The sequence below is a fragment of the Mesoplodon bidens genome (assembly GCF_964165515.1).
Source record: "Mesoplodon bidens genome assembly, chromosome: 2".
NCBI lineage: Eukaryota > Metazoa > Chordata > Mammalia > Artiodactyla > Ziphiidae > Mesoplodon > Mesoplodon bidens.
Genome location: NC_138177.1, coordinates 153,757,961 through 153,773,730, shown reverse-complemented (window position 1 = coordinate 153,773,730; position 15,770 = coordinate 153,757,961). Strand labels below are relative to the sequence as shown.

General features: G+C 49.4%; 1 protein-coding gene across 4 annotated transcripts in view; it reads left to right on the top strand.

Annotated features, from left to right (window-relative positions):
* The window catches only part of NFYC (nuclear transcription factor Y subunit gamma), a 64,098-nt gene extending 57,352 nt beyond the window's left edge, over positions 1-6,746 (top strand). For 3 of the 4 annotated variants that reach the window (XM_081223903.1, XM_081223902.1, XM_081223904.1), the window contains exons 8-10: positions 2,409-2,516; positions 4,998-5,057; positions 6,014-6,746. In XM_081223903.1, the coding sequence (XP_081080029.1) occupies positions 2,409-2,516; positions 4,998-5,057; positions 6,014-6,445 (600 nt within the window). In that variant the 3' untranslated portion in view covers positions 6,446-6,746. The remainder of the gene's footprint in view (positions 1-2,408; positions 2,517-4,997; positions 5,058-6,013) is intronic. The other variant, XM_081223905.1, reaches the window with a different exon arrangement.
* Positions 6,747-15,770: the final 9,024 nt, after the last annotated feature.

The following is a 15,770-nucleotide window of genomic DNA, read 5'->3' as shown; positions in this document are numbered from 1 at the left end:
AAATTAATTTTATTTATTCATTGTTTTTGGCTGCATTGGGTCTTTGTTGCTGCGCATGGGCTTTTCTCTGATTGTGGAGAGCGGGGGCTACTCTTCGTCGAGGTGCACGAGTTTCTCATTGCGGTGGCTCTCCCGTTGTGGAGCACGGGCTCTAGGCACGTGGGCTTCAGTAGTTGTGGCTCGCGGGCTCTAGAGCGCAGGCTCAATAGTTGTGGCACACGGGCTTAGTTGCTCTGCAGCATGTGGGATCTTCCCAGACCAGGGCTCGAACCCGTGTCCCCTGCATTGGCAGGCGGACTCCCAACCACTGCACCACCAGGGAAGCCCTATAGTAACTTTAACTTGAGTCTTTTAAAGCCTCTGGGGCACAGAAGACTTGTTGCAGAATTTAGGACCTGGTCTTCACTGTATACCTTCTGCAGGAGTCTCCATTTCTAAACTCACCAGAGTGCTCGTATTAGTGATGACCTTTATGAAGGAAGCTTTGCCCCTCTTTTGAAAGCCCAGGGGGTAGGATTCTTTGCTCTGTAATTTTAAAAAGGTGTGAGGGTCCCCAGGCCTACCCTTGTGGTAGAGGACTGAAGGGCAGAGCATCCCCAGTACCTAAACACAAGCCTGAAAGAAGAGCTTGCTTCTAAGAACTGCTTGGAACTGTTTGGCTCACAGCTTTTCAGTCACATTTGAGTTTCTGCAAAAGAGCTCTTCCCAGCTGGGAAATGTAAAATCCCTATGGCCAGCAGTATACCTTCCCCCACTCCTGGGACAAGGCTTCGGTCTTTCATCCCATGTTCTTTGGCAGGAGTTCTGGTGACTCCTGGGACCAGCCACCATCAGTCTTGGCAGATGAGGTTTCCCAAGCCTCCACCCAGCTGTCTTCCTCCCCATAAGCAACTTAATGTTGCCTGGAAGCTGCATTGTGGGATGTAGTAGGGAGTTTAGGCCTGGCATCACAACTTCCCAGCAGCTCCTCTTAGCATGTTCTCAGGAGAGAAATGACTACAGGTTACAATACCTTGCCCTGTCTCCTTTGAACCAGATTATTAACGGGTTTAGATTTTGTGTCCCTCCATCTTGCCTTAAGCAGACAATTCTGGAACGTTCTACCAGGAACTTCAGTGTTAGTCTTTTCTTGGTGGTTCAAATCCTCGTTGAGTCTGAAGTTTCAGAGAAGCAGTTTGATTTAACACTGCATGCAGAAGCTTCATCCTGTCAGCATTTTCCTCACGGAAGTAAAAGCCCCTGTAATGAAGTTATTAGCTCTTGAAGGCAAGGGGAAATTTTGCTCCGGGACAAAGAGGCATGACTTGCCTGTTACCCTCAAGAAGCCCACCCTTACAAGAAAAGCAGGCTAGGCAGCCAGGTAGGGTGGTGTCTGGGCTGCCAGATAGAGAGAGACCAAATCTGCTGGTCTTCCTGGAGCCGCTTTCATTCCCCACATCCTGAGTGTGACTGTCCGTAGTCCTCCTTTGCTGACTGTTTTCTCTGCTGAGCCACAGTTCCTCTCACGTTGTAGCTGCCTTAGTCCTCTCCTCATCCCCATGCTCGAAGCACTAATGCTTTCATGGTACGCTGTAGCATTAAGAGCCTGAGTTAAGGCTTTTAGCACACAATTAAATGCAGCATGTGGTATTATTGTATTATCTGAGACTTAATCTTAAGCATGAGGGACTTTAAGGGCATTTTTGTAGCTTTGGTTTCCGATGATGGGGTTTTATGTGAAAGGTTTATTGATTCAGCTTCCCTTTGGGAGGTATTTGGCCAGAAGCTAGTGCTGAACACCAAGGATCCTAAAAGTCCCACAGACCCCTATTAGTCCTGGCTCTTGGGGACAGAGATAGTAAAGCGGGCCAGCTTTCTCTTCCAAGATGTGCAGCATGGGGCTGGGCAGTCCTAGGGCTGTGGTGCGGAGTGATGGCCACCTGCTTTGGGCTCCTGGCAGACTCTGGGGCTCTTCTCAGTATTAGATCAGCCGTCCCGGGGACAGGGGTGGGGAAGGGTGGAGACGGAGGGGAGAAAGGCCCCACACTTAAGGTATAAGCGTTCCGATAATGTCAGACAGTCTTTGGCATCAAATCTTAACATAAACTGTGGGCAAATAGCTAAGAGCCAGTGAATGTTGAGGGTCCAGCCGTGCTGTCCTCACATATATGACAAGATCCTCTGGGAATTTTTCCCCAAGTCCATTCATGGAACATATTCTCTTTTGTGTTGTGTGACTTACGGGGTAGGGATATTATGGTTTTGCTTGTTTGGGTTTCTGTTAAAAAGAAACTTTTCAGGGTCGGCCTTTCTGGAGGGGTCGGGGTGGGGACGGGTAGGGGATAGTCACCATTTCTTGTCATGGAAAGTTTGCTTGTTTGAGGTTGCATTCAGTCTCCGGTGGTTTGTTTGTCTCTGCCCCTGCCTAGGTGCAGCTGAATGCCGGCCAGCTGCAGTATATTCGCTTAGCCCAGCCTGTATCAGGCACCCAGGTTGTGCAGGGACAGATCCAGACGCTTGCCACCAATGCTCAACAGGTATGTGCTGCAGAGATTCCGGGCTTGAGTTGGGAACCAGCTGGAGCTGGCTTCTGACAAAGGAGTGCTCAGCACACAACTCTCGCCACCTCATCCTTCAGCAAGAGCCGCCTCCACCCCCCGCACGTCTGTTCTGCACCCCAAGGGACAGATGGGGTTTATCGGAGGATCGGATTCAAAGTGTGTCTCTTACCATCGTGCTCTTGAGCGACAAGGAAACTCAAGGCAGGGGAAGCCTCAAGGATGCTTGAAGAAAGCCCAATGTGTGTGTGTGCAGGTCTGACTGGAGGAAGCTTTCTGACAGACTGCCTCATTGTCAGGCTGAGTTTCCATCTTTAAACCTGATGACTGTTGTGATCTGGCACCTCCTGTGCCCTTTGGAAAGCTACTTAGGTTTTTACTTCTACCTTCTCATGCACCCCTAACCAGAGACTGCCCTCCTCATCTCCTCTCATGCCCTGAGATATTGAAGGCTGAGCCACAGGTGCCGAGGGGGCTGCCTCCCTGGGCTTGGGGATTGGGGGATGTGGGTATTATTTGCAGGGGACGGGGGATGCTGGACAAGGGGAGGCATTGTTAATCAATTCTTTTTGCCTCAGACCCAAAAAAAGAAGCAATCGTTAAAGAGCTGGACTCGTCTGGCCCAATTGCATTTCTGGTGATGTATCTATTGACAGTGGTGACAGAGCTGTTTGTAGAGCAGGTCTCCAAAGATCTCATTTGGGAAAATATGAGGAATGAGCCAAAAGCAGGGCTTCTGAGTTCCATATAGTCTCTGGGATCTTTAAAGGCCCACTCTAAACCCATTCCTTGGCTTGCATAACGATTTGGGCTTTTCCCTAATTTCCTGGGGCTCATTGACATGGAATGAGATCTCAAGATTGGTCCCACCCTTTAGTGTACCCCTCTTTTTTTTTTTTTTTTTTTCTTTTTTTTTAAACTTGTAAGATTCTAGCCTGGGATCCAGAAACTTTCTATGGCACAGGGTGGGAGGAAGTGAGAAGAAGAGTTCTTGGTTCCCCAGAGGTCAGTTTTGAGACCAGGAACTAAAGCCAGAAAGTGGGGAAAGTTGGGTGTATAGAGAGGAAGGAGTGAAGCAAGAAGAGGGTGCCTGAGGACACAGTCTGTGTAACAACAGATTGTAATTATAACAACGTGGCACTTCATAGGTGCTCAGTAAACGTTTGTTGAATGAATGTTGAATGAATGTTAACATGTAAATGGAATTTAAAGGTGAATGAAACTCTTCTCAACTGATGTGAAGGGCAATCCTGCTGGCCACAGGGCACAGTTAAAACCTTCTCATCTATGACGAATATTTTCCATTTGTCTCAGGATCATTCATTTATTCTGCAGATATTTCTACAATACTTACTTTGCACTGGGAGATAGACAAAACTTAGCTCCTGCCCTCAAGCAGGTGGGAGGAGAAAAACCCAAAACAAAGAACACTAGTAAGAAACCCTCATGAAGCCCTTTCATACCTGTCCCCTTGTTTTCCTCATAGTCTCATGGGTAGGCCCGATGGGTTGTTTTTGGCCATTGTGAGGACACTCGAGAAGACAGTCCTTACCTTGCAGGGTGGCTGTGATGATTCCAGGAGAAGGTACACAGAAAACATTAGCTAGTCAAATGTTCCATAGATAACATATACGCACACAAACATTCTTCAGTCTTTTTTCTAGTCTGCCAAGCTGTCTGCAGCAACTGGCATTATATGATGCGGTTCTCCATGTCTGTAAATTTCCTTTAAAATGTATTTAAAATGCCCACATAAGATTTTAAGTACATGTGATAAATGTTTTCCTCTCCCCCCCCCAATCCCCCTGCCTTGGCCCAGAGGGTTGCACGTGGCCTCTCTCGGAAAAAGTACTTCATAGGTTTGCCACAAGGGCTTTCAGGGCCAGGGCCACCTGCTCGCCAGGGTGTTTCATATTCCAGTCAGATAATCTGGGTGATACGGGTTTGGTTTGGAGCCCACCTTCCAAGCATGAAAGGGACCACTCACCACTTTGCCCAGTGTTTTGCAATCTGCCTTCACTGGTTGAAAGACAGACTCTTAGGGTTTCTGCCTAAACCATAAATGTTATGCCCTGTCCTGTCAGTACCTAGGAGCTAGGTGTTTTTGTTTGACTTGAGCCTCAGGCCCCAGAATGACTTTTTTAGCAAGGGGCTGGTTTCAGTGGGGCAGGGTGTAGTTAGGTGGACATTAAGAGAGATGGTTGCAGAAGTTGTATATTGCATGCTCTGGGGTCCTCTGTGTGGTGCCAGCTCTGAGTAGCTGTCTGTGCTAGGGGGTGGGGAGGGACCCTTGTTTTCCTGCTACTCATCAAGCCCCTGTTCTGTGCCAGGCCTCATTCTGGGCACTTTATGTGCATTGTCCATTTGATCTTCACGACCCTCTCCTGGCTGGTGGGCTGGTGGACTAGTGGACCAGACCCTGCAGCTGATGTACCTACTTTGCCGTCTTGATTCCTACAGATCACACAGACAGAGGTCCAGCAAGGACAGCAGCAGTTCAGCCAGTTCACGGATGGACAGGTAGGATACCCAGCCTAGGCAGGAGCAGAGGGTGAGGAGTTGTGACAGGGTAGCAGGTGATATCTGTGGGTTTGGATGGCTAGGACAGCTGTCCCCTCATCTGTTAACAGTAAGTGGACAGAAATTGTTAAAACAACAGTCTTGCCTATCCTCTAGATTTATAGACTTGGTGGGAGTTGACAATAATCCTAGACATTATGTAGCCCCAGTCCCCGTTTTACAGATGAGTGAACTGAGCCCTGGAGGTGGGAAGTGCCTTGTCTGTGCTTGCTTAGCTGTTCATTGCAGAACCAGGACTAGCATGCAGGTCTCCTGTTTCCTTTCTTTAAGAATAGTTTTTCTCTAAGCCATGCTCTTTTTAATCGCATGGATTAGTTGAAATGCAGAGAACATGTGACCTCTCAAGCTCTCTAGGTGCCTGGAATTCAGTAATTCTAAACTCGTGAGGAAGGGATCTTCCCTTTTCCCGCCCCTTTCCCTTCGCACTATCTTCCCATAGACCCCTGAGGACATGATAGGATGACATGCCTAAGCCTATGTTCTCTGCTGCCCAGAAAGGAGAGGAACTGGCATCAGGACCCAACTCTGGCTTCTGCCAGCACCAGATGCCAGGCTCACATGCCAGGGCTGCTGTGGCAGGGGGTCTTAGCTTTTGGTTTCTTTTGGAAACACCTGAGAAATCATGTGCAGTTGGCCCTAACCTTCCGTAGTGGCTACGCGAGTATCTTCGCAGGTCTTCGCTGTAGTAAGCGTTTAATCCCGGGTGACCTGCCTCCCCATCAGGGCCCATGCAGGAGATGGAGATTCAGTGTAGCCTCAGCCTGAGCCAGATGTTCTAAGGAAAAGAGGAGAGAGGGTAATCCATACTGCCCCTGCCAGTGAGGATTACTGAGTTGGGGAAATGCTGACTTCCAAGCTGCTGGTACAGTGGTTCGAATTGCTTGTGTTTGTCACAGAGGAACAGCGTGCAGCAAGCTCGAGGCTCTGAGCTAACGGGAGAGGCAGAGCCCAGAGAAGTGAAAGCCACAGGAAATGCAACTCCCTGCACCTCTTCCCCGCCCACCACACATACCCCCTCTCACCGGGCTGGTGCCTCCTGTGTCTGCTGCTCCCAACCGCAGCGGAGCGCCACTTCCCCTCCTCCCTCTGATGCCTTGCAATGGGTGGTGGTTGAGGTATCTGGGGCCCCCAACCAAATCGAGGCCCATAGGGAGCTGCATGCCCCTCTCCCAGGGGTGACCTCACTCTCTCCTCTCCACCCCTCGCAGCAGCTCTACCAGATCCAGCAAGTCACCATGCCTGCCGGCCAGGACCTCGCCCAACCCATGTTCATCCAGTCAGCCAACCAGCCCTCCGACGGGCAGGCCCCCCAGGTGACCGGCGACTGAGGGCCTGAGCTGGCAAGGCCAAGGACACCCAACACAATTTTTGCCATACAGCCCCGGTCAATGGGCACAGCCTCCCTCCCCAGAGGACCCTGCCGACCTCAGCGCCTCCTGCAGGCTAGGACACTGGTGCACTACGCCCGACGCCTGGGGGCCGAGCTTCTCCAACAGAAAGATGCAATATTTTTTATTTCCTTTTTCCCATTTTTTTCCTCCACGGAATCAATATTTCAATATGTTGAGCTGTGTGTCCAATGCTATGAAATGAAAATAATAAATAACATATTTATGGCATTTTCTTGAAGAGTGTGGTTGAAGAAATATTTCTTTTGTTTTTCTTTTTTTTGGTTCTTACTGCCACTTCTTTTAGGAGCAAATCTCCTCAGGGGTGTGTGTAATCTCCTGACTCTTAGAACAGCTGCTGCCCCGGGATTTACCACCTTGTTCTGCCCTCAGGTAGAGTTAGGTGACCACGTGTAGCTGCTTTTTCACTAGTGCTCCTCTCCCGCGTCCCTGCTCTTGCCCCAGGGCTCTGTGGATTTGCATCAGAGGCCATGGGAACATTCCATGCATTTAATAGACTCATTTGCCAGGGAGAGTGGATGGTTTCATTCCCAAACCCTTCTCTTACAGGGACTCAAGGAGACTAGGACTTTGTGTATTTGCCCCCCAACCCCAGTTTTAATTTAATTTAATTTAATTTTTTTTTTTTGCGTTACGCGGGCCTCTCACTGTTGTGGCCTCTCCCGTTGTGGAGCACAGGCTCAGGATGCGCAGGCTCAGCGGCCATGGCTCAGCCATGGACCCAGCCGCTCCGCGGCAATGTGGGATCTTCCTGGACCGGGGCACGAATCCGTGTCCCCTGCATCGGCAGGTGGACTCTTAACCACTGTGCCACCAGGGAAGCCCAATTTTATTTTATTTTTAAATGCATTAAAAATTGTGCTAGTCTCCTTTGCTGCATGGACTTCAAACTGCATGAAATGCAATAAATCTCATTTTAGATAATTTGGAGTCTGGGTTTCTGTGTCTGGGGACATTCATGGTCCCACTTTGCTTGGGAAAAGCTTGGAAAGGTTTGTCTGCCCTCAGGTTGGGTGTCTGTGAAGGAGGGGGACACCCTTGTGAGGAGGGAGGATGTCCAAAGCAAAGGGAACTTGAGCTGCATGTCTGGTTCAAATTGAGATCTTCAGCTGATTTAAAAAATGAACTTCATCAGAATGTTTGCTGCTCAGAAGTGCCTGCCTGCCTTATTTCCTGGACTCCGTATGACACGTGGGCCAGATTCAGCCTGGGTCCTTCTTGGCTGAGGGTGAAGAGAGCATCTCTCATGGAGAAAGCTTTCTCTGTCCTTAAGCAAGGACTCAAGTACATCCCTCCACTCCTGTGTCGGCACAGGCTGGCACTCTGAGCTGCCTGCTGTGGCCATGCCCATTACCAAAGGCATGGATGGCATCTGCCATGGAGGGTAGCCCAAGCCCCTTGTCAGCCAGCAGGTCAGAAGGGTTCTACAGCCAGGGCTTGAAAGTGGGGAGAACAGAAGGAGCATTCCACTTCTTCACGGCCTCTGTTGGCCGTAGAGGCCAGTGGTGAGCCGTCTTTCTTCCCCTCACCATGCCATTTACAGCTAGAATGAGGCCTGTTGTCATGGGAAGAGCAGAGAACTGGCTTCCAGGGAAAGTACTGATGTCTTCTCAGTAATATGTCATAAAACCTTAGGCAACTCCCTTCTTTTGGGGACTCTTACAGTGTGAGGCAGGGATAGGGAAGAGGCTTTAATATTCGATTATTTCAAGTCTGACCCTGATGCTCTCATAATTCCCTCACCGAATATCCCCCACTGTTAACCATGGTAAGCACGTGGACATCTGTCTCATCTGTTTCATTTTCAGTTACTTACCTAAGTGTACCTTACTCCACAAGAACAAATAAGACGGCTTGCACTGAAAACATACACACTGAAAAAATATGACAGATGAGAATTAGGAAGAATACTGTTGAGTAGGAAATCAGGATCATCGAGAACAAGAACAAATATTCTGGCTGCAAAGACCTACAGAGTTCTTAAAATTAGGTTTCACGTTCGATCCTGAGCTTCCTGACCACCAGGGCAAAAAGAGAGATGGGACCAGGTAAGAGATTCACATCTAAAAAAGATAACATTCTTTAGCAAAAGCAAAGATTTTCCTAGCTGTAAGGTTTTGGATACATGGTACCCCTCCAGTGTCATCAAGGTAGATGAAACAGGTGTTAACTGTCACCATGAGAAGTCAGGTCTGCCCCCTTCATTCTAGCCCTGGACTTTTCTCTGAAGGGGCTCATCTGGCCTTCCCCACTGTCCTGTACCCAAACACGGCTCAGTGAGACATGCAGGTAATTCACTGACAGCACGTGCCCAGCCCCACCTGGAGAGGATTCAAGAGAGCGCTTGTGAATGAGAAGCACCTGTGAATGAGAAGCACTGAGAAGGGAGGCTGGGCTCAGAAAAGGCAGAAGCTCAGCTCTTTTCATTTCCTGGCTAACCTCTCATATTGAGGTCACTGCACAGTCCCACCTTGCTGCTATTCCTCCCATTCCTGAAAACCCAAGCATAATTGAAATTTCAGACCAGTCAGTGGGTCCCCATTTTCCTGCAGACTTCCATTCTTATTTTGGGGATGTTTCGATCAGTTGCCTTACTGAGCACGTTCCCTTTAAATTTCCCCGCCAGCAGGGCCCATGCGGGTGTAAACAAACACTTTGGTGCTGCCCAAGAGAGCCCCTATCTAATACCCAGCACGATCCCCTTACATCCGGAGCACTCTTAAACATTTTTCCTAGCACTTGCAGCATCTGTCCTCCCAACGATCTTCACAATGACCCTGCAAGGGGAGACAGGAAGAGGGATGGTGATCCCTGTGTTACAGATGGAGACATAGGAGCCCCAGTGAAGTGCAGTGACTTGCCCAAGGTCACTCCATGAATAGGGGTAGAGCTGAAACCAAAACATTGGTCTCCTGACCCCCTGTGCATACATAGTTACTTTCTGGCCAAAGGTGGTGCGCACGCGCGCACGTGTGTGTGTGTGTGTGTGTGTGTGTGTGTGTGTGTGTGTGAGAGAGAGAGAGAGAGGGAGGGAGAGACAGGGCTTTATAAATATGAACTGTCTCCTTTCGCTCTGCCTCCCCAAACCCACTGGCCCAGCCTTGAGTATACGTGGAATAAATAGAGCAATTAGGTCTGGTCTGTGGACAGCTGGTGGTTGGGATAACTTTCCCAGAAGGCGATGCTGCGGGCTGGAGGCCCCTGGGATTATGAACAGACCACCTGGCCAGCCTCCTTACTGCTTAATTCTGCTGAGACCACAAGGGGGCAGCATGTAGCACTCGCCCAAATCTGGGAGGTGCCCTGTCCCACCCTTATTCCAACTTCAGACAACTCTAGGAACTATGGGGTATGACTGTCCCCTTTCTCAGTGGGTACTAGATCTTTGGTACTAGATCTTTAACCCCTTTCCTGATAAGACCCTTAACTTTTGAAGGGAGGGGTCTTCCTGGGGCAACAGCGAGGGCTGGAAACACTATCCTCTCCAGAGTATTACATCAGGGTAGGTGGTTAGATTTTAATAAGGAGACTTTTTGACAGCCCTTCTTATCTCCCCAGCTTTGTGTCTTTCCACTCTTCCTCCCCCCTGCACTCTATATTCCTGTCACACTCAATTACTCACTGGTCCCTGAACTCACCTCCATGTTTTCAACTGGCCCCAACACCTGGATGTCCTTTTACTTCCTTTTCCACTTATTGATCTCCTATACATACATCAAGGCCCAGTTTAAATGGCCCTTGCTGAGAAACTTCTAACTCCTAGGACAGAGTTAGTGAAGACTTCTTTGATGCTCTCAGAGCAACTTCTACAGCCTCTATTATTAGTGCTCATATACACAGTCATTCAACAAATGTTTCTTTGGCACTTTCTGTGTTTCAGACATTGTTTTGGACATTGTGAAGACAGCTGGAAACAAGCCAGATGAGGTTTGGGTTATATTGAGCTTATATTGGGTTGGGGGCAGGGAGAGAGGTGGGAGTGGGGAGGGGAGAGACAGACAACAAACACAAGACCAGTTAGGCTCTGAACAGTCTGTTAGAACTTTCTGGTTTTGGCTGTCTTCCTCACTGATGGTCCTCCACTTCAGGGTCATCTCCATGCTTCCAGAGCCCAGCTCAGGGCCTGGCACCAAGAGAATGACAGTAACTGATGAGTGAGTTAACAAACACGAACTCTTCCCTGAAGATGGGGCCTCCAACACTGCACACATTCCTACTGCTGCTCATTGGCTCTCACTGTCACTTTTTTGTTGGGAACAGTTTTCTACTGAGCACTGATGATATGCTAGGCAGGAGTAGTCGATGGAGATTATTCTTTTAAGAAATTTCTGTGTAGGAAAATACATCTAAAGCTAGATGGATTATCTCATTTCATCTTCACATCCTCATTAGGTAGGTATCCTGCTCATTAGTGAGAAACTGAGGCTCAAAGAGTTTAAGAAATTACCCAAGGGCACCAGCTGGTTGAGTGGAGCCAGATGCTCCAAGCAGTCTCCCGCCCCAGGCAGCTCAGCCCCACTGGTCTCGCCCCCTCTGATAAGTGATTCTTTTCCTACAGAGAATGAAAGTCCTCGCCCCCCAACTCCTGCATAGGGACCTAGCTTTTGTCCCATTGCTCACTGACCTCCCAGGAGGAGAGGGCCCCAGGGTAGAGGGCCAAGCAAAACCTGGTCACATGAGAAACTTGGGCCTGGCCTCCTCAAGGAGGCCTCTGAGCCAGACTGGCAGTGGTACTCCCCATCTTGGGTGCTGGGCCACTACCATGAGGGGATAAGAGGATAGCAAGGCTGGCACTCAGGAGGGGAAAACCTGAGCTGGGCCCCGGCTGAGCCAGGCTGGGCTGAGCTCCTCAGGCTGGCTGGTGCTGAAGACAGGTCCAAAACAGAGCCCAGCCTCCCTCCGCAGCCCTGAGCCACATCACCTCTCCAGCTCCCAAGCCCTTGTGCCTCTCTCTTTCAGCGAAGGTCCATGGGACAGAAGCTTTCTAAGATACTGAATGTGTCAAAATGTCTTTATTTTGCCCTTTATTTAAATGACAGTTTGGTAATGTGTGGGATTCTGTGTTCACAATTATTTGCCGTCTTTGCCTATTGTCTTTTGGCACCTGTTGCTGATGAGATGCTTACTGTCAATTCAATCATTGGACCTTTGTAGATAAGCTATTTTTTCTTTCTGGTGGCTTTTCAATTTCCTCATTACTCTCGTCATTCTACATTTTGGCTACAGGGTGTCTAGATGTAGTTTTTTTTTTTTTTTTTTTTTTTTGCTGTACGTGGGCCTCTCACAGTTGTGGCCTCTCCCGTTGCGGAGCACAGGCTCCGGACACGCAGGCCCAGCGGCCATGGCCCACGGGCCCAGCCGCTCCACGGCATGTGGGATCTTCCCAGACCGGGGCACGAACCCGTGTCCCCTGCATCGGCAGGTGGACTCTCAACCACTGCGCCACCAGGGAAGCCCTAGATGTAGTTTTGATTTGTTTTTAAAGCTATCTTACTAGGCACTCCGTGGGCCTTTTAAATCTAGAAATTCATGTCTTATTTCTGAAAAGAGCTTAGTCACTCTTTCCAGTATCTTTTTCTGGAAGTAATAATATGTATGCTGGAGTTTCTCATTCAATCTTCTTTGTCTCTTTTCTTTCATACGTTTCACTGTTTTATTGTTCTATGCTTCATTCTGGAGGATTTCCTCAGTTATAGCTTCTGATTAACTTATTCTCTCTTCAGCTGTATTTACTAACCCATCTATTGATTTTTTAAAAATGTCAGTGACGTTAATTTTCATCTCCAAAATTTCTAGATAGTTCTGTTCACATCTGTTACATGTTTCTGTCTGATATCTTTCTGGTTTTGTTCCATAGATGTTATTCCTTCCTCTATTTTCTGAAGACTTTAACTAAAACTTCCTTTCAGATTGCTCCATTATCTCTAGATCTTTAAATATGAATTCTTCCTTGAGAGAGGTGCCTCTTAAAATATTGTATTTCTTATATGTTGTGAAGTTTATCCTTGAGATAGTTAGTTTCAGCACATTTTCCTGACGGTACCCTGGGATATGGAGGCCACCCTTTGGGACGATTTCTCAGCTGTATCTGCCCAAGCCTTGTAGAAAAGCACCAGCCCCAAACTAGCTCTTATATAAGTGTCTTTTGGGATTTTTATATGTCATGAATAACAGATTCTGAGTCTGCATTCCATGTGAATGGGCTTAAGGTATCCTAATCATATGGGTACTCTTTCTACCCAAAGCCAGGACCAGGCGGCTAGCAGGCAGATATTTTAGTCCTGTTTATGGCAGGCAGCACTTTCCCAGGACCAGCTTTAAGCAGGGAGCCTACCACAGCCCTTGCCACTAGTGGGGTTTGCAAGTGTACTTCCCATCCGTCTGGAATGCTGAATCCCTCCTCAGAGGTACAGCTGCAACTCCTGCTCACCACCAGAATTCCCTCTCATTTCTGGCCCTTAGAGATTTCTCATTCTTGCCTTTGAACTTGGATACGTGTTTTTGTTTATGTTTTTAATTATCCAGCATTTATATTCTGTATCTACTATTTTAAGGAGGAGGGACTCTAATAGGTGTTCAATCGAGTTTGACCTGGCAGGGCTTCCCTGGTGGCGCAGTGGTTAAGAATCCGCCTGCCAGTGGAGGGGACACGGGTTCGAGCCCTGGTTGGGGAAGATCCCACATGCTGCGGAGCAACTAAGCCCGTGCACCACAACTACTGAGCCCATGTGCCACAACTACTGAAGCCCGCGTGCCTAGAGCCCATGCTCTGCAACAAGAGAAGCCACCACAGTGAGAAGCCCACGCACTGCAACAATGAGTAGCCCCCGCTCTCCACAACTAGAGAAAGCCCGCGCACAGCAACAAAGACCCAACGCAGCCATAAATAAATAGATAAGTAAATTTATTTTTTTTAAAAGTTTGACCTGGCAGTCCTGCTCTCTGGGCCTCCTAGCCCTGTCATTGAGCCCCAAGCCTCCCTTCTGAGCCCCCATTCTCCTTTCTGAACCTCTATGTCCCTTACCAAATCTCATCCCTTTTCAGAGCCCCCTTCCCTGACACTCAATCTGCTATCCCTCCTACTCACATCCTCTCCCTCGCTGAATCCTCCTCCAGGTTTCTCTGATCATGGGACCAGAGAGAAGGGAAGCTTTTTCCCATTGTACTCTCAGCAACTCAGAAAAGGCCTTCCTCCTCATTTTCCAAGGAACTCCACTGTCCCAGTGGCTCCCACTGAGGATGTGGAGCCTGCCAGCAGAGCTGCAGTAGTGTCTTCTACATGGTCTTCCAGGAGTTGGGGTCATAGAGGAAGAATCCTGAAGGCAGAGGAGAAGCAGTGCAGGAAGGGATGGCTTTGACCTTCATTTCCACACCCCCTTCTCCCTCAGTGTCTCCTCCTTGTGGGCCCCCCTCCAGCCTTGAAGATCAATGGGGGTTCACTTTCACTGAGATCAGCGACACTGCTCCCTCCGCTTCCTGTGGCTCTGAGCTGACTGGCCCAGAAGGCTAGCAGGGGCTGGGCTAGGGACAGCTCAGTGGCACACCCAGATGTTGGGGAGAAACTCCTTGGGCCCCTCTAGCACCTCTACCTGCCAGGTGGCCTCAGTCTCTTGTCCTCTCTGGCCTCATTGGGAAAATGAAGCAGGTTCGATCTTTCTCTCATAATTCCTCCTGCTCTCGGTGGAGGTGGATCTCTGGAGGCCAATAATGCACATGATGCCGACACCCATGAGAACCCTCCCTTCCAATCCCCTCCTGCTAGGAAGACTTCCCACAAGGAGAAGAGGTGCTAGGACTAGGGAATTCTCCCAGCATCTCCCAGCGCCATCCGAACACACACCTGAAGGGTGATAAGATCAATGGTTCACATTTGTACAGCTCCCTGCACGGTTGTGACTTTTTCATGTGTTATTGCATTTAGTCCTCCCGATAGCCAGGGAAGTTGGGGCAGAGGTGGAGTGACCAAGGTCACCAACTAGTCCAAAGGTAGAGCCACGAAGCCCAGACATAACCTGTTGTTCAGTGATCTTTCTGTCCCCGCCCCCCAACTGCCGACCTCCCTGGGTACTGGCACCTCCCACTCTTCCTGTCCTGAGCTGTCTCCTACAGAGCCCGAGCCTCTGTGGCATGCTCAGTCTCAGCCCCGGCCAGTCTCCCTGTTTCCCATCAGGCCGAACTGGACCCTCAGCACAGCATTCAAGGTCCCTTCTGTCCCTCTTGTCAAACTTGTTTTCCTCCCCCATGTTCTGTAACATCCTCCCTATCCCCACACCCCACCTACACACACACACACACACACACACATTCACTATAGCACAGGGGTAAAGAGCTACACTAGGCAAGTCTCTTCACTGAGTCTCAGCCTTCTTGTCTGTAAAATGGGGGTGTGAATAGGATTACCTCAGAGGGCTGTTGGGATGCTGAAATAGAAGATGCAGTTAAAGCATCCTACACAAGGCTCTGGGCCTCATTCATGGTAGCTGCAGGCATTATTGGTTGCACTTCTCTGCACCTCTCCAAGTCCTCCCTACTCCCGTCCCCAAGAAGGCTTCCTCTGCCACTGCCAGTGGAGACTTTCCCTCATCTGACTTCTAGCAACACTTAGAGCTATAAGAAAACCAAAACAGGGGCTTCCCTGGTGGCGCAGTGGTTAAGAATCCGCCTGCCGGGCTTCCCTGGTGGCGCAGTGGTTGAGAATCTTCCTGCCAATGCAGGGGACATGGGTTCGAGCCCTGGTCTGGGAAGATCCCACATGCCGTGGAGCAACTAAGCCCGTGAGCCACAACTACTGACCCTGCGCATCTGGAGCCTGTGCTCCGCAACAAGAGAGACCGTGACAGTGAGAGGCCCACGCACCACGATGAAGAGTGGCCCCCACTCGCCCCAACTAGAGAAAGCCCTCGCACAGAAACGAAGACCCAACACAGCCAAAAATAATAAATAAATATAAATAAATTTATAAAAAAAGGAATCCGCCTGCCAATGCAGGGGACATGGGTTTGAGCCCTGGTCCGGGAAGATCCCACATGCCACAGAGCAACTAAGCCCGTGCGCCACAACTACTGAGCCTGCGCTCTAGAGCCTGAGAGCCACAACTACTGAAGCCCACGTGCCTAGAGCCTGTGCTCTGCAACAAGAGAAGCCACTGCAATGAGAAGCCTGCACACCGCAGTGAAGAGTAGCCCCAGCTCGTCGCAACTAGAGAAACCCCGCGCGCAGCAATGAAGACCCAATGCAGCCAAAA